Source organism: Mastomys coucha, unplaced genomic scaffold (genome assembly GCF_008632895.1).
Source record: "Mastomys coucha isolate ucsf_1 unplaced genomic scaffold, UCSF_Mcou_1 pScaffold7, whole genome shotgun sequence".
In the NCBI taxonomy this organism is placed as follows: Eukaryota; Metazoa; Chordata; class Mammalia; order Rodentia; family Muridae; genus Mastomys; species Mastomys coucha.
Window position 1 is genome coordinate 27911496 of NW_022196913.1, and position 27976 is coordinate 27939471.

The 27976-nt window shown below is 41.5% G+C and overlaps 7 protein-coding genes across 7 annotated transcripts in view; 4 read left to right on the plus strand and 3 right to left on the minus strand.

Annotated features, from left to right (window-relative positions):
• LOC116082008 (histone H1.4) overlaps positions 1-7364 on the minus strand; it is a 98582-nt gene extending 91218 nt beyond the window's left edge. Inside the window, exon 1 of the mRNA XM_031358810.1 lies at positions 7253-7364. The gene's annotated coding sequence lies outside the window, so the exon portion shown is untranslated. The remainder of the gene's footprint in view (positions 1-7252) is intronic.
• On the plus strand, positions 6953-8474 carry H1-2 (H1.2 linker histone, cluster member). Its single transcript, XM_031358811.1, has one exon. It carries the CDS (start codon positions 7003-7005, stop codon positions 7639-7641), a length of 639 nt encoding a protein of 212 aa, XP_031214671.1. The 5' UTR covers positions 6953-7002; the 3' UTR covers positions 7642-8474.
• Positions 8475-15023: 6549 nt separating this feature from the next.
• LOC116082026 (histone H3) lies at positions 15024-15519 on the minus strand. The gene has a single exon (XM_031358828.1). It carries the CDS (start codon positions 15481-15483, stop codon positions 15073-15075), a length of 411 nt encoding a protein of 136 aa, XP_031214688.1. The 5' UTR covers positions 15484-15519; the 3' UTR covers positions 15024-15072.
• Positions 15520-16055: 536 nt separating this feature from the next.
• Positions 16056-16584, minus strand: LOC116082018 (histone H2A type 1-B/E-like). The gene has a single exon (XM_031358819.1). The coding sequence runs from the start codon at positions 16567-16569 to the stop codon at positions 16177-16179; it is 393 nt and encodes a 130-aa protein (XP_031214679.1). The 5' UTR covers positions 16570-16584; the 3' UTR covers positions 16056-16176.
• Positions 16585-16809: 225 nt separating this feature from the next.
• LOC116082024 (histone H2B type 1-B) lies at positions 16810-17296 on the plus strand. The gene has a single exon (XM_031358826.1). It carries the CDS (start codon positions 16866-16868, stop codon positions 17244-17246), a length of 381 nt encoding a protein of 126 aa, XP_031214686.1. The 5' UTR covers positions 16810-16865; the 3' UTR covers positions 17247-17296.
• Positions 17297-21419: 4123 nt separating this feature from the next.
• LOC116082010 (histone H2A type 1-B/E) lies at positions 21420-21921 on the plus strand. Its single transcript, XM_031358812.1, has one exon. It carries the CDS (start codon positions 21480-21482, stop codon positions 21870-21872), a length of 393 nt encoding a protein of 130 aa, XP_031214672.1. The 5' UTR covers positions 21420-21479; the 3' UTR covers positions 21873-21921.
• A 712-nt stretch (positions 21922-22633) lies between these two features.
• On the plus strand, positions 22634-27932 carry LOC116082029 (histone H3-like). The gene is made up of 2 exons (XM_031358830.1): positions 22634-23007; positions 27440-27932. Exons 1-2 carry the CDS (start codon positions 22679-22681, stop codon positions 27768-27770), a joined length of 660 nt encoding a protein of 219 aa, XP_031214690.1. The 5' UTR covers positions 22634-22678; the 3' UTR covers positions 27771-27932.
• The last annotated feature ends 44 nt before the right edge of the window (positions 27933-27976 follow it).

The following is a 27976-nucleotide window of genomic DNA, read 5'->3' on the forward strand; positions in this document are numbered from 1 at the left end:
GCCTATTCACTGCAGCCACTTTACTTATAAAACAAACAAATACCACACCCCCAAACAACTAAGAACTGATTTAATAACTTAAATCAAGGCTCTTTTATTAAACTCTACCACCATATAAATTGACCATTATTCCTGTCCGTTCTGCAGTGAGCTCTTTCTCACAGCCATCATATAAATTGACCATTATTCCTGTCCGTTCTGCAGTGAGCTCTTTCTCACAGCCATCGTTGCTTATCTTTTCATGAGGAGAGTTCCCTTCTTCAGTTCCTACAGGAGAACAGTCTGCCTGGCTTGCTCTGTCACTCCCTAAGGCTTATTGTAGTTGCCGATGAACTTATTGTAGAGGAAATAAGCCAACATGGATTCTTCAGTCACTTAAGGTTCTCCAGTTCACTTAATTTCTTCTTCGCATGTTTCCTGTCAGTGGAGAGACTGCGTATCATGAATTTCCAGTTCGTCATAATGATTATACGGCAAATGGTGTTAATAAGTTCTAAAGGGGATAGAAAAATATGCGCATAGCCGAAGATTAATGCTTATCTAGGTCAGGCATCTAAGGTAGCATTCTGGTTTTGGACTGCCATCTAGTGTCTACCAAGGCAAACAGCGCCACATGTTGTAAATGGCTGTGATTCCTAGATACAAACTTCACACTTACATGTTTCACAGGGGTGAAAACCTATCTAAAACTAAATAGTGTGGTAAGTAGTTCATTGGTATGGATGTGTTTTTGCTTTCTGTAGTTTATATATAGAAATTTGAAAGCTTTATCTTGTTCAAGCTTGGCTGAATTGATGATCTATCTCATTATGTAGTCCAAACTGTTCTCCAACTTTGGAGAATCCTCTTGCCTCAGTTTCCAGAGTCCTGGGATTACTGAAATGAGCTGTCACACCTAGAACAAACTATCTATCTATCTATCTATCTATCTATCTATCTATCTATCTATCTATCTATCTATCATCTAGGTTTTGAGAAAATCTCCATGTAAGTATTGGCTGTCCTGGACTCTCTCTGTCGATCTTGTTGGCTTAGAACTCACAGAGATCTCTCTGGCTGTCTCTGTTTCCTGAGTGCTGGCATTAAAGGGGCGTGGCACTTCTCGTGGCTTTAGTTGAAAAGTTTATACTTATTTGAGGTGTATGTGGTGCTGGAGGCATGACGTGTTAAGACTGCTGCTCTATGTTGGAGAAGTCTGAGCTTTGGGTTTTCCTTTACTGATATGTTGAGGCTGGGTTGTAGTGCTAGCACTAGGTAGGATGCTGTTTGCTGGGGTGGCCACAGTGCTAGAAAGGCCACTTTTGACTAGTATTCACTTAGCTATTTATGAGCCTCAATGAGACTCACATCAGCACACTCAGGGATGGGATAGGCATTAGTTTGTACACAGGTGTTTATGGATAATATTATAAATTAATTTGTATTCTTTGTATGTTCATCTGAAATGTTGTAGATCATGAATATGCATTGATTCATAAATTCCATGACAACCTATAAAACATGTGGTTTATTATTATTGGCATCTTTCAAATGATGAAACTGTGGCATGGGTGGTTAATTAACTCATTCAAGGTGGTTAACCAGCTGGAAAACAGCGAAGCTGAATTTAACTCAGATAATCCATCTGTGAGCCAGAGTGGACAAGCCCTTGAGTAATATACAATGCTGCTTTGTTTTGTAAACTTATAAAGAAAACACAACTACTCCTATTATTCATGAAAGGGATATTTCATATATTTGACTGCTACAAATCTTAGGTCAGTTAACTTGATAAGAGTTTGGTCACATCAGAAGTTCTCTTTAATGTAAGAAGATTGTGATAATGTGGGAGTGCATGCAGGGTGCAAAACATCATGGTCTTTCTTATGATTTAACCAGCCATACCCTCTTGTCATCAAAAGTATGACCTGCCTGGAATGGAGGAATCAGGGACAGAGGGATTGTGTGAGGGTCTTCACAAGTTTGCAAAATGGGTATGGAATGGAATTCTGGATGACTGTTGGGACAGACCCTTATGTGAAGAGTTATAGACTCGCATTATTTACTTATCTACTGGTCCTCCAATGCATAACCACATTTGTTTACACTTGTATAAACACACACTGGCATGTGCGTGCACACACATACACACACACCATTCCTTCCCATCTGTCACAGCTTAGCACCATGTTCTCTTATTAGGATAACACCTTGGTTCTTGGGCCTTTGGGATGCATCTGAGAAATACAAGTAATCAGAAAGAATAAAACAGCTGGTTGGACTTTGTCTACTCTCATCCATCCATCAAACTTGATCTATTCTCATCGATCTCTTCATAGTAAGGAAGGGACAACCTTTCTCAGAATCATGCCCACAGCAGAGGGTTCTCACATCTTAAGGTTCTGGTGGGGATAACTGTTAATGAGCAGTGACTGAGTGAGCATACCCCAAAACCTGAAGGGGAACACTCATTACTTAGTCCTTATTATCTTCAAAGTGTAAGTTGTTGCTCAGGAACTGGGCATCGTCCCTAGCACATGAGTGGAGGAAGTGGAATTAAAACCAAGCCTGTGTGCTTCAAAGCTATGTCTCTTGATCACTGTCATCACCAGTAAGTTGTAATCTCCACCCACACACAACCTTACATGTTTTGGATCAGTGTGGCATGGTCTTCTGAATGGGCTGAAGCATAAGAACTTCCCATCTGATGGTATATGGTTTCTTTTTATATGAGATAGCAATCTGTAGTGTCTCATAGATAGCTTACATATGAATAACATAATTATGAATGCATTTAATGAAGTTTATATCTTAAAAGATTATTAAACAAATCGTGGATATCAATTATCAGATTATTTAATTTAATACCTAGCTTCAATACTTAAAATGAACCATACACCAGATTTAGTATCTTAAAAGATTTTCAGAGACTTACTAGATTTTTGGAGTAGAAAAGGGATTGACATTTAAGAGCTTGAGGACCCCTGTTTTAAACTATTCTTCTTGTTTCTTTTTTGAGACAGGTTTCACACAGCCCAGGCTAGCTCCTGAACTCTGTCTTGAACTTCTAACTTTCCTGCCTCGCTATCCCCTGGGCTTAAGCAGTTCTCTTATCTTGCAATTTCACTGCTGCATCACTAATTACTTAAGGAAAACTTTTAGCCCATATATTAGCTTCTTACAGTTCTTCGTCTTTCAGACTTTTGTTTTCCTATCCAGGAGTTCTTGCCCTGTAAAGCTTGTTTGTGTTAGTCCCAGCAGGCACCTGGCCTTGAGAGATTCTCTCCTTAGATGAATGTTGTTTCTGTGCACTGCAGGTGTTCTATGCTTAAATAAATTCTCTCAGAGGGTGTCTGGTGCAGTGTCTGGAGCAAGCTTGTGGTCTGGGTTGACAAAGTAATATCTTAGTACATTTCGCTCTATATTTCCCACAAAACAACCATGTGTGAGATGATGCTTTGCCTCTGATCTAGGTGATTATCTAACTTATGTCTTTCTCTTGTGCCTTCATTGTAAGCTTAGACTGAGGATGTATAAAACATGCATATTGTCACGACTGTCAAATTTTGTATCTTTGGAAGGTGAACTTAAAGTTTTGAAAGTGTTTTAAAGTCTTTTGAAAATAAGTTGGGGCTGAGGAGAGGTGTGTCCCAGGGCTCTGCTGGCAATTCCAAAGTGTCCGGGGACCGCTTTGCACTGTGTCTCTGTTTGCAATTCTTGTCCCTCCTTTATACTTTACTGTTATGGTGTATGCCGATTTCCTCATTGCATTGGAGGGTGCACTGGGGCATAACAGCGCAAGAGGTCTTGGCCCTTCATGTACTACTCAGGTATCAATGGGGAAAACATTGTAGCAAAGGTTTGATCTAGTAACTGGTGGACATCTTCCAGGGGAGACTGAGAAAATAGGAGAACCACTGCTCAAGGTTATTTGTAGAAGTTATTTGTGAGACTGAGGTGAGACAACACACTAGAAGGTTATAGAGCTCCTGACACCACTTGTATAGTTTTTACTTGTGCTGCCAACATTGTCTGTCTCACAATGGACTGGATATTATCTATATTTTTGAGGAAGGCATTGCTAATAACGTGGTTGTGGCTTTTACCATCACTCCTTGATGAGTTAAGAAAGCACAGGTTTCAATCACCCCAAGTTAGAATCTATACTAACAACCTGGAAAAGCTGCTCCAGCTAACCCTACTCTGGCATGTTAAAAGGAGGGAATGGAAAAAAAAAAACCAAAGGTGGAAGCCCCGTCTTTTAAGCTTGTCCTAAACACTCTCACCCTCCTATGAGTATATCTTGCTGTTAAATTTTTCTGCTTCCAGCTTCTTCGGCACATTCTCTACATATTTAATTCTGCCAACCATGGCAACACAGCCTGAAGACAAGGCATGGCAAAACCCTCCTGCAATCTTCATCATACAAACAAGTGTACGAGATCATGTGACATCACCACAACGTTTCATCAGTGTCCTCATTTCATTGGTGGCTATCCAGTGATATTGGATCTAAAGGTCATATCCTTAATCTAACCTCTTGCTTGGAGCACATAGGAATAGAAGTTTTCTTGCCCGCGATCTTTTTCAACTTACTTTAAAATCTCAGACTTCATCGGATACTTACTAAGTCTCAGGTTGCTTTAAAGTGTTCCACATTTTATGGTTTCTATTTTAGAGGGTGATATCGGAAGATTCTGATCTGTTGCCCTTAGGACAGTCTGACTAATCAAGCATCAGCATATCATTATTGAACTATTAAAAATATGACTCATATATAAATACTATATGTGGTAAGCTCATATATGTGTCAAAGACTGATGGATTGAGTAACCAAGCTAGATGACAATTTAGTTCAAAGAAGATACAGGAAGATAAAGTGTGTATTTACTCTGAGAAAGAATGAGTGCTGAATGAATACTGAAAAATTAGAGATACAATTTATTATTGTACAATAAAACTATAACTTTCAGTGTTACCTTTTCTATTGTAAGCAATTAATTTGCATCTACACCAGGCAAACTTTATTAATTAATTTCATATAAAGAGCTATGATTTGATTGATTTGGCTTAGAAGGCTAGAATAAGTTAATGAATTACAAGACTCAAATGAACAAATCCAGGATTTAAGAATAATTCAGGAATTAACGGTGATGGGAAGGTGAGCAAACTGGATAGCTAGATCACACTTGGCTATTTTCCTCTGGGAGATGGACAACTATCAGATGAGGGGGACATTCATTCATTTCTCAGGTAATCAGACGCAAGGTGACATGTTCTCATTTCTTTTACTAAAGCATATTCGTATGTTGAAGGGGCTTCAGCTGTGTACTTTCAATAATGCCTTACAACTCCCACTTCAAAGTCGACACAGGAAGGCAACTCTTAAAGTGGTTCTACTGCTAGCAATCCATCCATCCCTAATCCCATTAGGCTGTTAATTCCTAGAGGACACAAGCCTAGGAGATGCATTTGCAGGGATAAACTAATGTTATTACATGAAACCACAGGACCATCCTCAGTCTTAGAAAATATGCTTTGTTTTACAAACATCCCTGAACTCAATTTGTATAACCTTGTGCTTTTACCACACTTTAGTGCTGACAACCTCACCATTTGCTTTTATGTAAACATATACTTAAACAGAGATTTCTGATAAAATTAGGGCAACTTCCCTTGCCCCATGTACTAATTATAATAGCAGAGAGTTTACCTTGTATTTTCTCTAACAACAAAGCCACCTTGCAGTTATTGGAGCCAAAGGCTGAAATATAAAGTTGAACACCTTAAGCTAACAAAGTAAAGTTGACTAGAATACTGATTGCCATATTCAGAGGAACTGAGAAAAGGTGACACACAGATAACATGATAATTTGTACTTATCTTGTCTCTCATCTTATTGTTAAAATTTGGTACATTTTCTATTTCAAATATTTAGCTTGGTCAAATCTATGTCAAACGGAACCTTTAGGAAAGCCTGTAGCCTGATATCTGCACGTTATAGCCGCCAAGTCTAGAAGGTCCTCCTGTACTAAGGTTAACTATTTTCTAGATTAGAATTTCCAGGAGCTGAAATTTATATCTGTATTGCTGCAAAAGAAGCAAATATTTGCTCGTTGCTTTAAAAAACAGGTCTTTCAAGGACTCTAATTGCCATTTGGGGGAAAGGAGGGCCCATACAGATTTTTGGGGTTCCTTTCCCTTCTTATTATCTTTATTCTTCACAGCTAGACCCCCACCTTGCAAAACTCAGAGGGGAACCAGGAGGTTTAAAAATACAGCCCCATGTTTTCCTTCATAGAAGTGAAAAGGGTGCCCCGCCCCCAACAATGAAAAGCATTTTAAAGTCAGTATCTTTAAATCAGATATTTAAGTCCTAAACCCCCCACCACATGATACACCCCCAAGGCCTATGAACCCCCTCTCAACTTGCCCCAAGTGTTTTATACTGGAAATCCCAGTCTTAGTCCATGGTTATGGTGGGTCTGTACTCAGAAGTCACTAAGGACTTGTGTTACTTCCCTTCCGAAGAAACAGAATAATCGTGAAAATTTACGCTGAAATCGTTTCATTTTTGTCCCTAAACTAAGGGAAGCATGTCCTCTATAATCCCTGAGAAAAAGAAGTTTCAAGGGCAAAGGAGCGACCAGGTAATTTAGAAGAAAAACAGAAAGTGGTCTCTATCTACCCCGGACTTCCTTTGGAGTTGGGGGAATTAGGGACTCCTAGGCGCGTTGTCTTTAGAGATGAGGAAAAAATAAACATATATCCTGAAGCCTGAGGCTTCTCGGATCCTTTCCCGACCAAACTCGAGAGATTTGGTGCAAGACATTTTAATATTTTCTCCTTTTTGTGAAGTGTAACAAACACAAGTTGGGCGCAGCGCGGCTGCTCAGAGCTTGCCAGCCAGGCAGGCCGCCGGAGCACCAATCAGCGCGCGCCTGCGCTCTATATATACAGCGGCCGGGCCGGCGCTACTCCATCTGCGTATTGCTTTTAGTTCCTGACTTCCAGAGACCCGTCATGTCGGAGACTGCTCCTGCTGCCCCCGCCGCCGCGCCCCCCGCGGAGAAGGCGCCTGCGAAGAAGAAGGCTGCCAAGAAGTCCGGTGGGGTGCGCCGCAAGGCGTCCGGACCCCCGGTGTCCGAGCTCATCACCAAGGCTGTGGGCGCCTCTAAGGAGCGCAACGGCGTGTCCCTGGCCGCGCTCAAGAAGGCGCTGGCGGCCGTCGGCTACGATGTGGAGAAGAACAACAGCCGCATCAAGCTCGGGCTGAAGAGCCTGGTGAGCAAAGGTACCCTGGTGCAGACCAAGGGCACCGGCGCCTCCGGCTCCTTCAAACTCAACAAGAAGGCGGCTTCCGGCGAGGCCAAGCCCAAGGCTAAGAAGGCTGGCGCCGCCAAGGCGAAGAAGCCTGCGGGCGCAGCCAAGAAGCCCAAGAAGGCCACTGGTGCCGCCACACCCAAAAAGGCGGCCAAGAAGACCCCGAAGAAGGCGAAGAAGCCCGCGGGGGCTGCTGTGACCAAGAAAGTGGCCAAGACCCCAAAGAAAGCGAAGGTCACCAAGGCCAAGAAGGTCAAGAGCGCTTCTAAGGCCGTGAAGCCGAAGCCTGCCAAGCCCAAGGTTGCCAAGGCCAAGAAGGTTGCAGCCAAGAAGAAGTAGGCTGTCTTCCCTCAGAACAATCCAAAAGGCTCTTTTCAGAGCCACCACTCCCACTTATAAGAGCTGTAACATTTGTGGTTGACGGGTAAGGTGGCTGGCGGGATGGGTGGGGGTCGCCTGTCCCACCTAACACTTACTGTGTTAGTGCTGGGCGGCTCAGGAAGTGCTACACTATGGAGCACCCTCCCACAGCTGTCACCAGCCCAAAGCAGCATCTGGCGTTAGTCCGTATTGGACTGCAAGGTGATTTGAAAGTTCCGCCCTGCTTGTGGGTTGGCTCCCTCCCGTCCAGGACTCTACTACTCCGTTTGATTGGGCGCCATCCCCGAAGTTTGAGCTTCCTGCGCGGAGGAATGCATCCGGGACTTGGAGGTGGCTTCTGGGCTCAGCCTGCCCTGTGGGTGCTAGCCTTGTCATTTGGAAGGAAAAAGGGTGCTGGCGCCAACGAAAGACATTTAAGGGGTAGCTGCCGGGGCAACTAGCCCGCTCATTTAAGTTGGACCGATTGTTTCTGGTACTTTCAGTTTGTTTGCTACAGCAATGGAGTTGTGGATTGAACTGCGTCACAACCTTGGTCAGCCATTTTTTTTTTTTAAGTTCAATACCATTACCGATTATTTTACTTGCTTTGCCTTATTTTGATACAGAATAGTTGTAGATTAACGTTGCCCCAGCTTCCCGAAGCGCTTACTTTATACGTGTGTATCGCCACTAAAGATTGATCTTACATAAATACTGAGGTTTCTTGGTAATGCTTTGTACAGTCCAAAACGTTAGTAAATTGGCTACCTGAAGGTATATGCTTCTAATAAAAAGTATCGAGTTTCCATTCACTGTTGGATTCTTTCTTACCCGCAGTCGCTTAGATAGGGAGGTTGAGATTGCTGAGTTGTTGCAGCCTGGATCGTATTTCTGGTGTTCCCTATAGTGAGTGATGTGAAGCGTGCATTTTGGAGACCTAGAAGAGAAATTTGCTCAGTGGATCCAGTGTTTATTTTAGTGTCCTAAGTGTTTAACGTGGGGAAAGCCAGGAGACCAGAAAGGAAAGTCTCCCGTTTTCTCCCAGTGTTTTGAGTTCTCAGTTTAAATGAACAAACAGCTATTTTAGTACAAAGCATAATAAATCCATTTCCCCAACTCCATGCCCTCGGGACCACCTGTGAACTCTGTCTCGATTCTACCCAGTTTTCTTTTGTTTTGTTTTGTTTGTTTGTTTTGTTGTTGTTGTTTTGTTTTTGTTCTTTTTTCAAGACAGGGTTTCTCTGTGTAGCCTTGGCTGTTCTGGAACTTACTCTGTAGACCAGGTTGGCCTCGAACTCAGAAATCCCCCTGCCTCTGCCTCCCAAATGCTGGGAGTAAAGGTGTGCGCCACCACCGCCCAGTTTTTATTTCATGTCTGCCATAGGCTAAATTCCTTGACTAACCTGAACCTCCAAGATTCTGGCTGCATCTTTTTGGTAGTTTCTAAGGTAGAATTGGACTAACTCTTCTCAGTGCTGTCTTCAGTGTGGGTGTACTTGATACATAGCAAGGATTCTAATATTGTTTGGTAAACTGATAACATAATAACTAGGAGGAGATAATTATTTCCCACAACCTTTTCATTGCTATTTTTGTCCCCGCCCTCTTCCCAACCCCATATCCGAGACAGGTTTTCTCTGTATACTTGTGGCTGTCTTGGAACACTAGGTTGACATTAAACCCTCACCACCTCCAGGCCTCTTAAAATCATTGAAGGCATTCCTTCTCTAATAGTTAATTCGGACTGAACGTGCTAGCAATTATTCTACCACTGAAATGTGTCCCTGATACCCTTGTTTTTACTTTTTATTCTGTGAAAAGGTCTCATCCTTTCTACCAGTATGGTGTGAAACTTGTGACCTCCCTGCCTCAGCCTCCAGTAGCCGGGATTTCACATCCTGGCCACCACACCCAGCTACTGCCATTTCCTTTGGCATTTACATATGTATTTGAAGATACTGTTAGTGTCCCAACACTCTGGAAAAGCTTCTTAGTATTTTTATTGAGATTTTGTTAAAGCAAATTTATGGAGCTAAGCTGTTTTCTTATGTAAAAAAAAGCATGTTCTTCTTTCTAATTAGGCATTTGTATTATCTACCAATAGATCTTCAAATTTTCTCCAAATATGTCCCAATATTTTTAACCCTAGAAACATCTTTATTGTTATTGGCAATAATACTTTGTGAAATTTGATTCCTTTAGGAACATCCCACAAAGTGGACCTTAAAACCACTTAGTTATTGAAGCAATTTCTGCACAAATGAATTAAGAACTTTAGAATAGGTCTGTCCATTGATACATAAGGTGAGAACAGATATAGACACATATGTAGCTTTAAAATCTAAAAGCAGTATTCATAAGGAGAAGAAGAAACAGGTGAAATCCATTTTAAATCTACTACATTCAAAATATTGTTTTTCAATGTAAAATGAATATAAAATGAGTAATAGTCTATATTTTTGTCTCTAAAAGTACATCTTTGTGATATATGTATTTTATACTTGTAGTGTCTCTCAGTCCAGAATATATGTTATTTCTAATGTTCAATTAGCTACCTGTGGCTGTGGAAACAATATAGATAGATATAACTTTAGAATGACCTCAGACCTTTCCTCTACATCTTTGTTTATGGTGAGAGTGTTTGAAAATTTGTATTGTTAATAAGTCACATACTGAAATTATGAAGACAGAATGTCTGATTGTTGAAATCTCTGTGAGTTCTTGGTGAGCCTGGTCTAATGAGTTCTAAACTAAGCAGGGCTACATAATTGAGACCCTGGATCAAAAATAAATTAATTAAAAATTAAAAGATGGAACTGAATTCTAGGAGCAGTGGTCACCTGATATCAGGTGACTGGAGCTTGTGTTCTAAGCCACCAGAAAGGAGAAGAAGAAGAGTAGAACTGAGGAAAATTGCAGGGAAGGGCATAGATTTAAAAAAAAAAAAAAAGATGGGTAGAATTTCATGTTCTCATCCCTTACTTCTGAGTTTCTCATTTCCTCCAGAAGCCATGTGAAATGAACCCTTGTCAAGGGAAATACCTCGATGACCAGAATTGAATCTTGTTGTAGCAACCTGGAGATCTAATTGTGATGCTAAATATAGCTCGGGGTGTGGTGGCATGTTTGTAAAGCCAACACTTAGGAAGGTCAAGTAGGAGGATCCTGGGTTGTAGACCACAACTGAACAGCAGAGCAAAATCTTGTGGGGAGAAAAACAAACAAAACCTGTTGGGTGGCCTTTGATCCTACCACTCTGCAGAGGGACACCAGGGTATCTCTGAAAGTTCAAGGTCAGCCAGTGTATGTATTAAATTCCAAGGCAGCCAGTGCTATGTGGAGACACTGTCAGAACAAAACAAAAACAACAAACACATACAAACAACAACAACCAAAAAAACGAAATAACCAGCCACTCAGACAACAAACATGTTACTTCAAAAAAAAAAAAACAACAGAAATAGTCTTTAAAGTAAGACTGAGGGTATGGGCATGTAGCTCAGCCGGAGATTGCCTGCCTGTCTTGGGAGATGTCTGGAGTTCCATCACCAGTAAATAATTTACCATAGTCATCACAATAATAAAATGAAAATAAAACACAGCTCAAAGGAATGACAGTATTCACACTCTCCATGCAGTGCTCCTTCCGAAATTTTCAATTCTACACATTTATTTGATTTCAGCACTCCAAGAGTTAGACATGTAAAGAATCATTCCCAGAAAAGATAATTGATTTTCTAGTCTTCATTCAATGCTTCTTTGGGTTTCAATTTATTGGATTTGGATATTTAAAATTGATCTGAATATAGGAAATGTTACATAAACATATTTTTTTTTTTAGATTTTTATACTTTCCCTTCATTTTGGTACTAGAGGTGAAACTAAGAGGCTTGTGTATGCCAGGCAAACGATCTCCCATTGAGCTAATATCTTCAGAGGCTGTATATGCCAGGCAAGTGATCTCTCATTGAGCTAATATCTTCAGTCTCCATCTCTACTTTTATGTGAAATATTTTCTCTTATTTGAGAGCTAAAAATTATAACCCACCTACAGTCTTTAGATGCAACATTACATTTCCTCACTTTTTTTTTAAGTTCTTTCCTTTTCCCCTTCCCCTTATAACACAAATGCTCCAATAGATGACTGGCCTAGGTCTGAGCAGCCATTAAACTTGAACTTAAAAATTGATCTGCTTAAGACAAATTCTTTTCTCAGCTTGATTATGTGTATGGAGTTTTCAGCAAGGACTCTACCTCCACTCTTGAGTAATTCATGACCCATGAACTGATAAAAGTAAGATGAACGGGAGAAAAAAAATCATATTTTATAAATTCAGAGTTCACAGAACAGAATAAAATTCAAAGATAAAATTGGACTGGGGAACTTAGAATGAATTATGGTAGCCCAGGAAAGTGGGGTTCAAGCTTCAAAAGATGACACCATTGCTGAAAACTAGTCCAGACAGAAGTTCAAACCGCATTGACAGCCCTGTTCTCTGAGTAAGGCCTCAGACCATTGTCATCTCGACATCCAGAGGGGTAGGGGATTGCTCCTTTTCCAGGTACAAAAATGGAGATTCTTTCTTAAGGAAAATTTATTCTGATTTTAAGTTAGAGAACACCTCATGCCAACACAACAAAGAGTGAGGTGACATTCTCTTTTCTTTATAAGACAGTATCCTTCTTCACAATAGCTTCCATTGTGTTTGAAACCCAGCTGGAGAGAAACAGAAGCCAGATGTGCAGGATTACACCAGGAGAAGCATTGGGAAGAGAGCAGGAATTCAGGTCGAGTGGTAGGAATGCTTATTGAGGACTAGGATTGCATGGGCACTATATTGTAGCAAGCCAAATGTAGGAGCTGTTATTATACATTTATTTCCTAACACAGTCTTGGCCTAGCACATTGAGGGAGGTGCTGTTATTTCTCACATTTTAGAGATTAAGAATGGAGGCTCGGCAACATCAAGGATTCATAGATGAGAAACTAAATGAATCCTTGATGTTGCCGAGCCTCCATTCTTATTCAATCAGTATCATATCTTCTATACAGTAATAATTTCCCACAAAACTATATGATCATATATTTCGTCAAAAGTTTCTAATTAAAAGCCTAAAAAGAAACAACTGAAACCTCTCAATGCTGTCAACCAGGATAAACAAATAGAATTTCAATAAATAATATGAAACTATTCAATTTTGTTTCTCATGAGATGTCATTGTAATCTGAAAATACTTTACACTTGAAGTACAATTTGGACTAGACTAGCTAAATTTAAAATGCTTGTCAGTTACAACTCTCATACTAATAGTGTAGAAAAAACAAAAACACATGCTGTTTCTAAAGAATAGTAATAATTCTGATGTGGTCCTGAAGTTTAGAGAGAATCCTGATGCCTTCCTTACTGCTTCTTCCTACCTATGTCTCCTCATACCAGTGCTGACAGAGTTTAGGGTCTAATGAAGGCTGGTCTCTCACAGCTTCTCCTGCCTACCTTGGCACAGCCTTGTATCAGAGTCACAATCACCTTTGAAGAAGATTAAGACAAAATTATATTTGATTATCCATTTGGTACAAATCTATTTAGCAGAAGACTGTGTTTATTGTGAGACTGGGTGGAAGTATTTGCTAGTGGTTAACTTCTCAAAATGCCTTTAATGGGAAAAATTGCTTTGAAATCTAGTAAAAATTATAAGTAGTAATTCAGTCTAAGTACCCTTTCTCTTTTGCTTTCTTTCTTTCTTTCTTCCTTCCTTCCTTCCTTCCTTCCTTCCTTTCCTTCTCTGTCTGTCTGTTTCTTTCTTCCTTTTTTTCTTCCCTCCTTCTCTCTCCCTACTCCTTCCTTGAAACAAGATGTTACTTTGTTACACATGCTGACTTGTAACTCACCATATTGGCACAGCCAGGCCTTAAATTCTTTATCATCTTGCTTCAGCCTCCTGATAAGTCTATGTAATACTTGGTTCAAGTGATTCGTCTGTTGGGGATCTCTCTAATGATTCATGCTTTTAATTTTTACTTTCTTCCCTCAGGACCTCTTTGTTTCTAGGAAGATGCAATTCAATACTGAATCTATAAAATGTTCTAAAGTTATACCAGGAATTTCACCTGAGGATCAAGTGTTCAAATTGCTTACAACTGACTCTATATTGACCACCACATGCATTTTCCTTCCCTTTTTCTTATAATGGCATCCCCAGTCAAGCAGCTATGCCTCTGGGCCAGAGTCTTAATGGAGATGAGTTTCTGTGAAAGTAAATATAAACAGAATAGTTGGGAGTAAGGGAATGGGGTGGGGAGGCCATGTATCATTTGAAAAAGCCAAAGCTTAGAGGCAGGTTTACCTGGAAATTAATGAAAGCCAGATATTCGACTTCTAAGGCCCTCTGTGGGGCTCACTGCTTGTAGTCTCTGTTGCCATCCTTGTTTGAAGCCGTGAATGGAACTTTATTACGTATTGCCATTTTAGTTTGGGTTTTGTTTCATTTCTTTGGTTTATAGCTCCAACTTTTGCATCTGGTGAACGCCTTCATTTTATGTCACCATAATCATGTCAGATTGGGTGGCCTACACTTTTAGTCCCAACACTCAAGAAAGACTCAGGCAGGCAGATTTTTTAGTTTGAGGCCAGCTTGGGTACACAAATCAAGTTCCAGGACAGCCAGGACTATACAGACAAACCCTGTCTGGAAAAACAACAAAACAAACAAGGAAGCAAGAAAACAGTAAAGATGGAAATATTTGGTTGGTAAACATTTAGGTCTTCTACAAGAAAAACTATATATTAGCATGGTTGTAAAATTGTTGTCATCATTTTTCATGTGAGACTTCAAGTAGTAACACTAATGCTTAAGAACACAGGTTCCGGGCAGTGGTGGCACACACCTTTAATCCCAGCACCTGGGGTGCAGAGGCAGGAGAATTTCTGAGTGCGAGGCCAGCTTGGTCTATAGAGTTCCAGGACAGCCAGGGCTATAAAGAGAAAAAGCAAAAAAAAAAAAAAAAAAAAAAAAAAAAAAAACAAAAACACACACACACAAAAAAAAAACACAGGATCACGATTCCTGGCAGCTATATACTGTTACATACCACCTGATGATACACAAAATTTTTAGTTATTCCTTTTAAGCATGGGTGTAGTGGAGGGGAAAAAAAAAACTAAGACAGAAAGTAAACTGAGACCTTAATTCATGTGAGAACAGGACCCCTTATGGACGACTCCAAAAGTATGAACACTCTTAATGTATGAGTACTGCCTTTGTTGCAGCATAATCTGTCAACATAAATGGGGTACTAGAAGAACAAAACCTTACTTACTAATCAAAACATGAAAGGTTATACAGCACCTTTACAATGAAACTTTAGGTGGCTCTTAAAAGAGCCTTTTTTAAAGAGAAAGCATAAAAGCATTACGCCCTCTCGCCACGAATGCGGCGGGCCAGCTGGATGTCCTTGGGCATGATGGTGACACGCTTGGCGTGGATGGCGCACAGGTTCGTGTCCTCAAACAGACCCACAAGGTAGGCCTCGCTCGCCTCCTGCAGAGCCATGACGGCTGAGCTCTGGAAGCGCAGGTCGGTCTTGAAGTCCTGCGCGATCTCGCGTACCAGGCGCTGGAACGGCAGCTTGCGGATCAGCAGCTCGGTCGACTTCTGGTAGCGCCGGATCTCGCGCAGCGCCACGGTGCCGGGGCGGTAGCGGTGGGGCTTCTTCACGCCGCCGGTGGCCGGGGCGCTCTTGCGGGCGGCCTTGGTGGCCAGCTGCTTTCGCGGGGCCTTGCCGCCGGTGGACTTGCGAGCGGTCTGCTTAGTGCGAGCCATACTTAGCAAGAGAAAGGTAAAAGTGTAGCGTAAGGGAAAATCTTGCCCTTAAATATACTTAGGAACGTTTTGATTGGCCTTGCAAGTTTTCGAAAGTCGCGCGCCACAAATTCATTGGTTGGGTAATAGCCTGTGTGATTGGTAGCTTTACGAGTATCTGATTGGCTAAATTGTTCCGTCAGTCTCAAGTTACAATTTGGTCTTTACAAAAAAAAAAAAAATTAACTGGTGTTTTTAATGGAGTTTTATGACCCTATGAAACCACAATCCTGTTTCTGAAGTGCGATGATCGCAAGTCTGAGTGCCTTGACGCTGCTTCATTATTTTGTAGCTTTGTGTTACACAGTACAAACTGTAATTAATACCTTGTAACTATTTTGGAGTTGGGTAGGGTACAACCATGATCCAACAATCCTAACATTCTTTAAAGGGGCAACAAATATGCCAAGGGCTGTGGGTGAGTTATTTTAAAGGTTACCAATTTCCTATCAGTACTACAATATGAAAGTATATTTTTGCTTCGTAGTAAACTGGACCTTTATGAACACTCACTACTCGGGACAGTATTTGTGTATTTTCTACAAATAACTGGACACCATAGCTGCATCACGAGCTGATCTTGTGAAAAGGTGGATGGCTCTTATAAGAGCCTTTAGATACCTTTATAATAGAATCTCTGACTTGGGGTTGAATCTATTTCCCCTTGGCCTTGAGGTGGCTCTCGGTCTTCTTGGGCAGCAGCACGGCCTGGATGTTGGGCAGGACGCCGCCCTGCGCGATGGTGACGCGGCCCAGCAGCTTGTTGAGCTCCTCGTCGTTGCGGATGGCCAGCTGCAGATGGCGCGGGATGATGCGCGTCTTCTTGTTGTCGCGGGCCGCGTTGCCCGCCAGCTCCAGGATCTCGGCCGTCAGGTACTCCAGCACGGCCGCCAGGTACACCGGGGCGCCGGCGCCCACGCGCTCCGAGTAGTTGCCCTTGCGGAGCAGCCGGTGCACGCGGCCCACGGGAAACTGCAGGCCGGCTCGGGACGAGCGGGTTTTGGCCTTGGCGCGAGCCTTGCCGCCCTGCTTGCCCCGCCCAGACATCACTAAAAGTTTGGAAACGAGGAAAAACTGTAAATTTCTGTTAACCTACCTTATAGACTTTGTAGGGCCATGAGAAATCGCTGTCCTATTGGTCAAAATGGCCTTTTTCTCCTGTCCAATGGTAGATGTGATTTTGGGTCTCTTATTTGCATAAAGACTTTGAAACATTATTTTTATCCAATCAAAACTGAAGGTACTTGCGCCCTCATTTGAATTCCAAGAGTATAAATAAAATAAGTCAGCCTTCTCCTCCTACTACTTTTTGTTACTGCTGGGTATTTCTTGTTTTGACGAGAATGCCTGAGCCTTCTAAGTCTGCACCGGCCCCTAAAAAGGGTTCTAAGAAAGCTATCTCTAAAGCTCAGAAAAAGGATGGAAAGAAGCGCAAGCGCAGCCGCAAGGAGAGCTACTCGGTGTACGTGTACAAGGTGCTGAAGCAAGTGCACCCGGACACCGGCATCTCCTCCAAGGCCATGGGCATCATGAACTCGTTCGTGAACGACATCTTCGAGCGCATCGCGAGCGAGGCGTCGCGCCTGGCGCATTACAACAAGCGCTCGACCATCACGTCCCGGGAGATCCAGACAGCCGTGCGCCTGCTGCTGCCCGGGGAGCTGGCCAAGCACGCCGTGTCCGAGGGCACCAAGGCCGTCACCAAGTACACCAGCTCCAAGTGAGTTCACAAAGCTCACAACAAACCCAAAGGCTCTTTTAAGAGCCACCCACACTTTTCAGAAGAGAGTTGTAGTTCATGACTTTATTTTCTCAAACTGGCTTCATGAAAAGGCAAGTGAAGTTGGTTGGACCTTTGTCCCCAGTTTAAAGGCTGTCACTTAGAGTTGCATTTAGTGTTAAGATTGTGGCATTGTGAGTTTTCATGTACCTAGGCTAAGGAGCTTTACACTCTAAAGGCATACTCAGTGCACGGGAGCAGTGCTAGCTGTAGGAGTTGGCGTTTTACAAGGTTTACCCCTTAAAAGTTTAGGTTCCTACTGGGATCTCTGAGTTCGAGGCCAGCCTGGTCTACCGAGTGAGTTCCAGGACAGCCAAGGCTACACAGAGAAACCCTGTCTCGAAGAAAACAAAAAACAACAACAACAAAAAAGGGTATTTATTCATTATGTCCAGAAGTCTTAGGCCTTTTACATTCAGGGTAGCACACTAACTGACAATAGGTTGAACTCAGGAGTTAAAAATACCTGTAGCCACTTAGCTTTTTTTTGAAAAACCACAATGTTGGCAGTTGGACTTCCACGACTTAAAAAGTAATTGTTTAAAAAAAAAAAAAAAAAAAAAAAAAAAAAAAAAACACTGGTAAAGGCTTTGACTGGGAAAGAGTCAGTTCCTGGAGCATTTGTGCTAGGGCAGGAAGAGCAGGAAGTAGATGGGGCAAAGGACTTAATGGGCTATAGGTTTTAATTTTTTTCTTTTTCTTTTTTCTTTTATTTTTAAACTCAGAATATGTGGTGACAGGGGAAAATAAAGTTTCTCAATTCATGGAAAATATTTTAAAATACTATTTTATCCATGATATGGGATTTCACCCCTGCTTTCTTATTGGTTTATTGATTCATTGGATATGAAATCCAGGCTCTTGAAAAGGCTAGGCAAAGACTTCAAGAGCTGTTAGAATGCTGAGCAGTAGTGATATCTTCCTTTAATCTTGGGAGACAGAGGCAGGAGGATTTGAATTTGAGTCCTTCAGAGAGAATTCCAGCATAGCTGAGAGCTACATAGAGAAACCTGGACTAGAAAGCAAACACACACATGCGCGCGCGCGCACACACACACACACACACACACACACACACACACACACACACTGGGATTGGGGGCTAGAAAGACAGACACAGAGACAGAGAGAACTCAGTATACACAAAATACGATGTTTAAAATTCTTGCCTTAGAAACATTTTTATGTGTGTGTCAGAGTACACACCCCAACTTAACAGCAAGAACAGGACACAACATGCAGTTACTGAAAGTTACTTACCTTGAGAATGTCCCTTTGGAGAAAGATGTTAATTAATATTCTTACCATTTTTGAAGTGGATTTCTCCAATTAGGGATTAGTTTCTTTGTTGTCTTCATACCTTTTCCTTTTTATTTTCTATTTTTTTCACAGAAAAAGAGATGAATACTTGATGTTTTACTTGATCATGCCATATTGGAAGAAGCAATGACAAATGTTGGAAAAATAAAGAAGGTCTTCAAAGAAACAGGTAGCAGAAAGTCCTGATGGTTCATTATCTGAGGGAGCGTGAACTAGAGACAAGAATGCCTTATTCTGGCTTAATTGGAAGGAGGAAGATGCAGGCTTCTCTAGTCTGCCTTAGAATCTTTCAACACATTTTTAATTTAATGAAGAAATTGAAATCTCTCTGTGGCTGAGATTGACATGAAGCTTTGGATCACTTTGCTCTTACCGTTCAATTGCTGAGATTATAGGAATCTCCCAGTTCTCCCTGAACTTGCAGTGGTGTGCAACATCGAACTTTAAGACATTCTTTTCACGCCTTCTTTCCCCATCATTTACATCCACAACAGTGGTGGTTTGTTTGTTTTTATTTCTGTTCCTGGTTTTGGATTTTTTTTATTATTTTTTTAAATTTTTTTGTTTTTTTTCAAAACAGGATTTCTCTGTGTAGCCCTGACTGTCCTGGAACTCACTCTGTAGACCTGGCTGGGCTCGAACTCAGAAATCTGCCACCACTGCCCAGCCTGTTTTTGTTTTTTTACTGGCTTGTTTTATGTTTGTTTTTGCCTTGGTTTTGGTTCTTGCTTTGTTTTGTTCCTCTAACTTAAATCATATGTGAGTGAATCCTGTTGTCAGGTTTTTCGTTGTAACTTTCTTAAAATATGTCACCTGACCATTAGCTAAAGTATTCCAGACTTACCAGTAATTTCAAATCCTGACAATCTTTTAATGAAAATACAGAATGCTACTTTTCTATGCAGTTTTGAAAACACCATATGGGAAATATTCAGAGGTGAGATTTATAGAGTGAATGATCAGCATAGGATATTTTTCCTAGCTGCATCCCTTAATGACTATTTTCATTCACCAAAAGTACCACCTTGTTTTCCAGTTGTGTACTGTTAATCTTCTAAATCTTTTCCATTGAGAAACTGTAAATGGCAACATAGCCTACTCAGTGCTATTTGAAAACAAGATGTTTTTATGACATTTCTTCCACCATGATTTCATGATTCATAACTTCTCTTTTTCTTCTCCATTGATTGAAATAATCCAGGCTCCTTAAACATTTCCAAAAAATAGCAGTGCAAGATACAAGGGATATTTTTGAAATCCCCACTTATTCACCTAAAGACACACCCTCCAAAAAGAGCTCAATTTTGATGAATCCCTTCTATAACCAAAGCAGGGACTGTTTATTACAGAAAGGACTGATGTTAACACTAGATATTGTTATCTGTAATTTGTTTAATGCACCTGAGCACCTATGTAATAATCTTTTCTTTGACTTATATTGCTAAGGTCTATGATGAAAATACCACCGAACCACTTTGTTTACACTGGATTTTGGCGCAGATTAAGAATGGTTTACACGATCTTTCTTGTGATGCACCCACACTGCTCATGTATCTGTGCGGTTCTCTTCTCATTCTTCTCTATCTCTATGTCATACACCGACGTTATCAGACACTGAGTTGTGAGATGGGTTCCTGCCCTTATGCCTATAGTCTGACTACGCACAAAGAGTAGAAGCAAAGGTGGTAAGGAATTTAGGAAATGGTTAAAATGCTTTGTTATGTCAAGTGGGAAAAAAAAAACAAGAATATAATGGAAACAGCTCAACTGGAGGTGAGCACGGGGTCCTTAGTCTCATTCAGGCTGGCCCAGAACCAAAGAAACGATGTCTTCTCCTTGGACATAGATGTTTCATCTATGTTGTCTCAGTCGGGCCACAGGCTTCAGGATCTCATCGGCCTCCTATATTGAAGATTCTCCTGGGTCAGTGACAGGCCAGTCTCTCCTTCTCCTCAGTCTCTAATTTCCAGGCAGTTTAAGGATAGATTCAGCCATGGTAAAGAATAATTTGCATGCTTTTACTGTCTTTGATATTGTGGAGATAAAAGAAAGCCTGGCGTAGGACCTCAAAATATGTACCTAATCTGTTATGAGAAGCCCACCGAAGATGACCACTCAGGGACAGTTTATACCCAATTGAAATTTATTCCTGGTATTGAGAACCACATCTTGGTATCTCACTCTGCTGATAGAGGGAGGATTTTTTTTTCTGTTATTGATGTTTGTAACAAATAGTTTAACAGGAGCTAAGTTAGCTAGGGAATCTGGATCTCTGGTTCGTAAAACAGAGTAATATTCTATGAGATTCTACATCAACGTCAAGAACTAGTTAAACTCGAAATATCCTTAGCAGGAATACAAAATGGAGGAAGCATCACACTGTCTTTCCTTGTCACAAAACCACAATTCTAAACCCTGAAAAAAGGACGGTGGTTTAACAACTTGGAAACACTCCAACTTTGTATTTGAGAGTTTTAAAGAATACCAAGAACTTGATTAAAATAACAACAACAACAAAATCAGTCATTTATTTATTTGTATTTAAGTAAAAGCTGGAAAAGAAAGTCAAAAAAGTTCTTGACTATTAATCATGGAAACCAGAGTTTAAATCCTAGAATCTACACTTTTTTTAAAGTACAATTCTAAAAAGAGCTAGTAAAAAAAAAAAAAAGAAAATACAGCGCCTTATGCAAATGAGGAGCTCAAATTCTTGCTTTCTATTGGATATGACATATCAACCAATGGGCAAAATAGAAACAGAATGCCTCCAGTTACTATAAATTCTCGCTATCCACTTGAGGCTTTACTCTCTTTTTTTCCTGCCATTTTGTCATCTTACCACCACTTAAACTCAGCCATGTCTGGACGCGGAAAGCAAGGCGGCAAGGCTCGTGCCAAGGCCAAGACCCGCTCCTCCCGGGCCGGCCTGCAGTTTCCCGTGGGCCGCGTGCACCGGCTGCTCCGCAAGGGCAACTACTCGGAGCGCGTGGGCGCCGGCGCCCCGGTGTACCTGGCGGCCGTGCTGGAGTACCTGACGGCCGAGATCCTGGAGCTGGCGGGCAACGCGGCCCGCGACAACAAGAAGACGCGCATCATCCCGCGCCACCTGCAGCTGGCCATCCGCAACGACGAGGAGCTCAACAAGCTGTTGGGCCGCGTCACCATCGCGCAGGGCGGCGTCCTGCCCAACATCCAGGCCGTGCTGCTGCCCAAGAAGACCGAGAGCCACCATAAGGCTAAGGGGAAATAAGATGGTTGGAATTTATTCAAAACAAAGGCTCTTTTCAGAGCCACCCACATTTTTCCATAAAATGAGCTGCCACATCTTAGTCAAAGATTTTCTTTAAATATTATAGTACGTTGTGGAAACGTTACAAAGCATCTCTTTTTAACCTTAAGGTGTAAATATATTGCCCGCCATGGGACTTTACTTGTGGCCTTAGTGTGAGCTGAAATATGAGTAGGAGGTGAACCCTTAATGACAAATTGTATACATGGATCTTTTCAGCACCCAGGTTTGTCAAAGCTTAGTCTCAGTTGTCTGAAGCACCATAGTACTAAAAGCTAACGGTCAATAAATCACACTACAGTTACACGATTCCGGCTTTTTCACAAACATGAGCTTTGTGAAAGGTGGTACAGGGTTCCAAACATTTGGTTTTTGAAGTGAAAAGCCATTCTCACTTAAATTAGCTCTTGCCAAGTCCATGAAAGCTGTTTAGATGGAATTTCTACGTTCATTTGCTTTACCATTTGACTTTTTTAAACCTGAGACAGTTTGATGTATAGATTCCTATGTAAAATTTCTGTCCACAAGCGTTATACAAACTACAGTGTGAAATAAAAGAAAGCAAAGACGGAGGAGCGGAGAGGCAGAGAGGTTGCATATTCTGAAAGCATTTTAACCTGGTTTCAGACACAGAGGCAGACCAATCCCAACAAAGCGCGGGCCCTTTGAATGTTCTCCGGTCCAATAGCGGATAGTCTGATTGTATAAAAGATGGGCAGCGCCTAGCAGCGCACTGTAGTGTCTATCGTTTTCCCTTTGTTAAAGTTATGGCTCGCACGAAGCAGACCGCCCGCAAGTCCACCGGCGGCAAGGCCCCTCGCAAGCAGCTGGCCACCAAGGCCGCCCGCAAGAGCGCCCCGGCCACCGGCGGCGTGAAGAAGCCCCACCGCTACCGCCCCGGCACTGTGGCCCTGCGCGAGATCCGGCGCTACCAGAAGTCGACCGAGCTGCTGATCCGCAAGCTGCCGTTCCAGCGCCTGGTACGCGAGATTGCGCAGGACTTCAAGACCGACCTTCGCTTCCAGAGCTCGGCCGTCATGGCTCTGCAGGAGGCGAGCGAGGCCTACCTTGTGGGACTGTTTGAGGACACGAACCTGTGCGCCATCCACGCCAAGCGTGTCACCATCATGCCCAAGGACATCCAGCTGGCTCGCCGCATTCGCGGGGAGAGGGCTTAAACGCCAGTAAGTACAAGCTTAACCCCAAAGGCTCTTTTCAGAGCCACCCACAATTTCTGTAAAAGCAGCTGTGACTCAACATTTCTGTCTTGAGGATTTTTTTTTTTTGAAGCATAAAGGAAAAATGCCCTTATTTATAAATATTATTTTTAAATATAAGAAAACCCCAATTAGTATCAGCCTGCTAAGCCATGCTACCTCGTGTTTCCTACTAGCTTAATTTCACGTTTTATCAGTCTACCCAACTGCCTTTAAATTCAAGAGAAGAATTACCGTATAATAAATGGCTAAATACTCAAGTGTCAATAGTTTGTCATAAGCATGTCCTTCCTGTTTGGATTCCTTGGTGCTCTGTGTTGTCTTTTTTGGCTTGTTTTTTCCTGCAACATTCGACGGTGCTCTCCGCTGAATAGTTTCTACTACAGGTCATATCCACGTGTCTTTTGTTCACCCATTCCTGGTTCCAAAACTTCTCTGTTCTAGAACCTATCAGCATATACTGTGTGTTCAGTGTTTAATGTTTTTGCTGTTACTCATTGAAATCTGTAACAGCTTTAAATGTTTTATGTTCTATTTTTTAATAGATGCTGGAAAGTAGGTAATATGGAGTAGTGTCTTAAGTAAAAAAAAACATTTACATTTTGCTGGAAATTTCAAGCAATGGTCAGAAATTTTTGGTTTTTGTAGATTTTGCACAATAGTTCTGAAATTTAAACTACAGAGACCTCTCTGATGACAACCTCTCATTCCGCACATTGTCTCCCCATCCCTTCTCCACTACTTTCTTACATGTAACACTGCCTATATCAGGAATGTGAATAGACAACAAATTACAAGATATAGCTTGAATGGGTGATTTGTGTGGGTGTATTTTCCAGGGATAATAATAGCAACTACAACAATGACATAAAAACCTGGCTTACAAAATATTTTCTTTAAAATCATGTCTGCACTCCCTGATACTCCCCCATAGGCTGGGTGAGGCAGCAGGATCACAACTTTGAAGCTTCCTTTGGTTGTAAAAGATGAGTTCAAAGACAGTCTTGGCAATTTCGTAAGGTCTTGTCTCAAAATTAGAAGAATCAAAGGGCACCACACTTGCTTAGCTTACCTATTAACCAAACCAGACCAAACAAAAAGAAAAGGTGTATGTCCAGGTATTTGATTCCATAGAGGCTGCTGTAGACATAAAGCAACTATATGTCATCCACATATGGTGTCTGTCGTATGAGGATGGTGTCCCTTGAATGCCCAATGTTTAAATATTTGGTTTTTGCTGTGATGGCCTTCAGGTCCCCTGCTTAAATTTTTTCATGTATTACTCCCCCCACCACCTCCCTACCCCCCACCCCACTGTAACAAAGTGGGGTTTTAGGTATAGTTTGTTGAAAGGCAGCAAACTTGCTATTTTTTTGTAAGAATCAGATGAGCAATCTTCAAGTGGCCTGGCTCTTCTTGCCTAGTTGTCTTTACTGCAACCATGCATCTAAAAAAATGGATTCTACTTCCTGTCTTCATGTACTTGAGGATTTAATAGAATTTCACAATACCTAATAAATAAATGGGTAAATAAACAAATATAGCAATGTCTTATAAATAAGTTGGTGAATAATAGAATCGTGAATCTTCTTTCAGAGTCCGCAGTGGTGATCCAGCAGCATATAGTCGCCACTTGTGTGGGAAGCTTGCTCAGGCTCACATTCTATCATTAGTGCCTACTATGCCATCTGAGGCGAATCATTTTCTGCATTTTAAATTGGAATCAATAAAATCTAGCTTTTATGATTATCAGTAGAGTATATTCCAATGCATGGTTTCAATTTTTCTGAGCTATATATATCATGTTTTTTTTTAAATAAAATTTTTGAATAACCCAAGCTGGCTTCTGAAATTACGTCTCACTTGGCATCACTTAAACTGAGCACAGACTCTGCTTGGTTTATAGATTATCACAGTGTACTTAAAAATCTTTTCAGGTTTTGTTGTTTTTGTTCTTAGCAAGGGAAGGTAGTATGCTCTAATATCTCTCTATTCTCTCCCTAGAACAGGAAAAAAACAAAAACAAAGTGAATTTCAAATTTTGCTAAAATAATATTTATCTTTCTTTAGTGTTCTATAGCTTACTCTCCCACAATTGCCTCTCTTCACTCCACGTGGAATAAAAACACTTTTTTAAAAATCATTTATTTGGTCTTTGTTTATGGTTACTTGTAGCCTTGTATTATATAACTTGTAAGTTATATAAAAAATATTTATGCCAAATACATCCTGGAACCCAGATGGAGGTTCTAACTGTGAAGTTTTACTTTGCTATACATATAATTGAACAGATAGTATGCACTAGATATTGGTTGTTCCAAGATCTACAGTGAACATGATTTCTATTCTCCAGGCACCACACACAGAGTGATGTTAAGGCACAGGGTAATATTTACAGCTAGTACTCTTGAAGACAACAGTTTTGTTATAGATATTTGTATGAAAGTGCAAGGCTCTTAAAGACAACGTGGAAGTCAAGTTTAAGATCCACTCTTTAGATTAAAAGTTTTAATAGTAAAATCATACAGAGTGGCACAAGCCTGTCACTTAGCTCTGAGGAGACAGGCAAGAGAATTGCAACATCCATCTAGGGTTACATAGCAAGAGTGTTTCTGGAAAAAAGGAAGAAGAGGAAGAGAAGTGGGGGAGGAGGAGGAAGAAGAAAGAGGAACAGGAGAAGGAGGAATAGAAATAGAAAATGGAAAGAAAAAGAGAACAAAAAGACAGAAGTTACCAGTAGGCCTTACAGTGTTGACCAGTAGAGGTGACTTCCTGAGTATTCAGTGTCTTAGTAAAATTAAACATATGCAAAATAAGTAAGTGGAAATTCATTAACTGAGCTACACTGCAGCATGGCTGGAAACAGCTTCTTTGTAATTGTTAATTCACCTTTGGGAAAGGACCAACAGTTCTTAAATCTTCACCCAAAAAATACAAAACAAGATCTGTCATTATACTTTATTACATGCTGTAATTAAAAGTAATCCTAATACAAATTTGGTGATGCTGATAGTGTGTTGGAAATAATATCCTGATAGGGAAATACTTCTAGTAAGAGTATTAAAATAGTGTGATAAAAATAGTGGTGATAAAACACCACTATCAAAAGCAACTGAGGGAGGAAAAGGTTTATTTGGCTTACAGTTCTGCATCACTGTTCATCATTGATGGAAGTAAAGATAGGAACTCAATCAGGGAAGGAACCTGGAGACAGCAGCTGATGCAAAGACCACTGAAGGGTGCTCCTTACAGGCTAGGTCTACCTGGGCCTGCCCAGCCTGTTTTCCAGTAGAACACTGGGCCACCAGCCCAGGAATGGCACCACCCACAATGGGCTGAGCTCTTTCTTCCCTCATTCCATACTGATTAAGAAATCCCCTACAGATTTGCCTACAGATTGATCTAATGGAGGCATTTACTCAAATGAGGTTCCTCCTCTAAGATGGCTATAGCTTTTGTCAAGTTGGCATAAGATTATCCAGCACAAATAGGAACAGGTAAAAATATTTATGTAGTACTTCTTTGAAACAATCTCTTCTAATGTATTACCCAGGCAAGCTCTCACAAAATATGGGCAGCATTATCAGTTGAGTTTTATAGGGATTAAGGGGGGAACAGGAAAATTACCAGTTCACGTATCTATGAATTCATTCCTTTGAATGAGAGTACACACGGGGTAGGTGTGGCAAAGTAGAATACAAGCATCAAGCAGTTTTACTGCTCTAATTAAGAATATGGCAATCCAAAGCAGCAATGAGTGGATTACACACTGGGTATAGCCAAGTGCATCTATATGACAAGGCAAAGGGGCTTAAGCTATGTTGACAAGGGTTATTTTAACAAATTCTACTCGTACCGATTCTCACTGTTCCAATTCCTATTAATAATACTCTTTTGTTCTTATGTTTTAAAGTATCTTTCACATTTGAATTTTTTTCTTTTTAAGAAACAATGATCACATGTTCTTTTGGCACCTGGTTTTTTAAAAAGATGCTTTAAACGTAAACATTTCAGAGTGGTATTTGTTTTAATCCTCCATGTACTGGGCCATAAAAATGTAACTCCTTCCAAAAATCCTTATAGAACAATATAATAAAGTATACTAAAAGCAGTATACTAAAATCCGGCAGAAACCTCAGGGACTCCATGAACTCTGTATGTGCGACTCCTTGGTCACCCGCCCTGAAACGGGCGGAGCAAAAGAAGCCGTTGGCGTCCTCTTGGTCACGCCCACTTGAGGTTCTCAACCAGGTCCGATAAGAGCCTATAATAGCACTGCGTACGCTTAGGCGGTCAGCTTGTTACAGGGAGCTTCTCTGGCTGTCTAGTTATGTCTGGTCGCGGCAAAGGCGGGAAAGGCCTGGGCAAAGGCGGCGCCAAGCGCCACCGCAAAGTCCTGCGCGACAACATCCAGGGCATCACCAAGCCCGCCATCCGCCGCCTAGCCCGGCGCGGAGGAGTGAAGCGCATCTCCGGCCTCATCTACGAGGAGACCCGCGGTGTGCTGAAGGTGTTCCTGGAGAACGTGATCCGCGACGCCGTCACCTACACGGAGCACGCCAAGCGCAAGACCGTCACCGCCATGGACGTGGTCTACGCGCTCAAGCGCCAGGGCCGCACCCTCTACGGCTTCGGCGGCTAAGCCGTAAGCGAGCGACTTCCCTTCACTTTCGCGAAAGGCCCTTTTTAGGGCCACCCACTTGCTCCTTAAAAAGCTGTGCATCTGGTTCTCGCCCTTCCCCCACACTAGCTAACTCCGGCCAGTTTTCTTCAGCCTTTGGATGTGTCGAGGAATTAAATTTTGCCCTAAGCAGAATGAGTCCTAGGTCCTTTTTACTAAGCAAATTG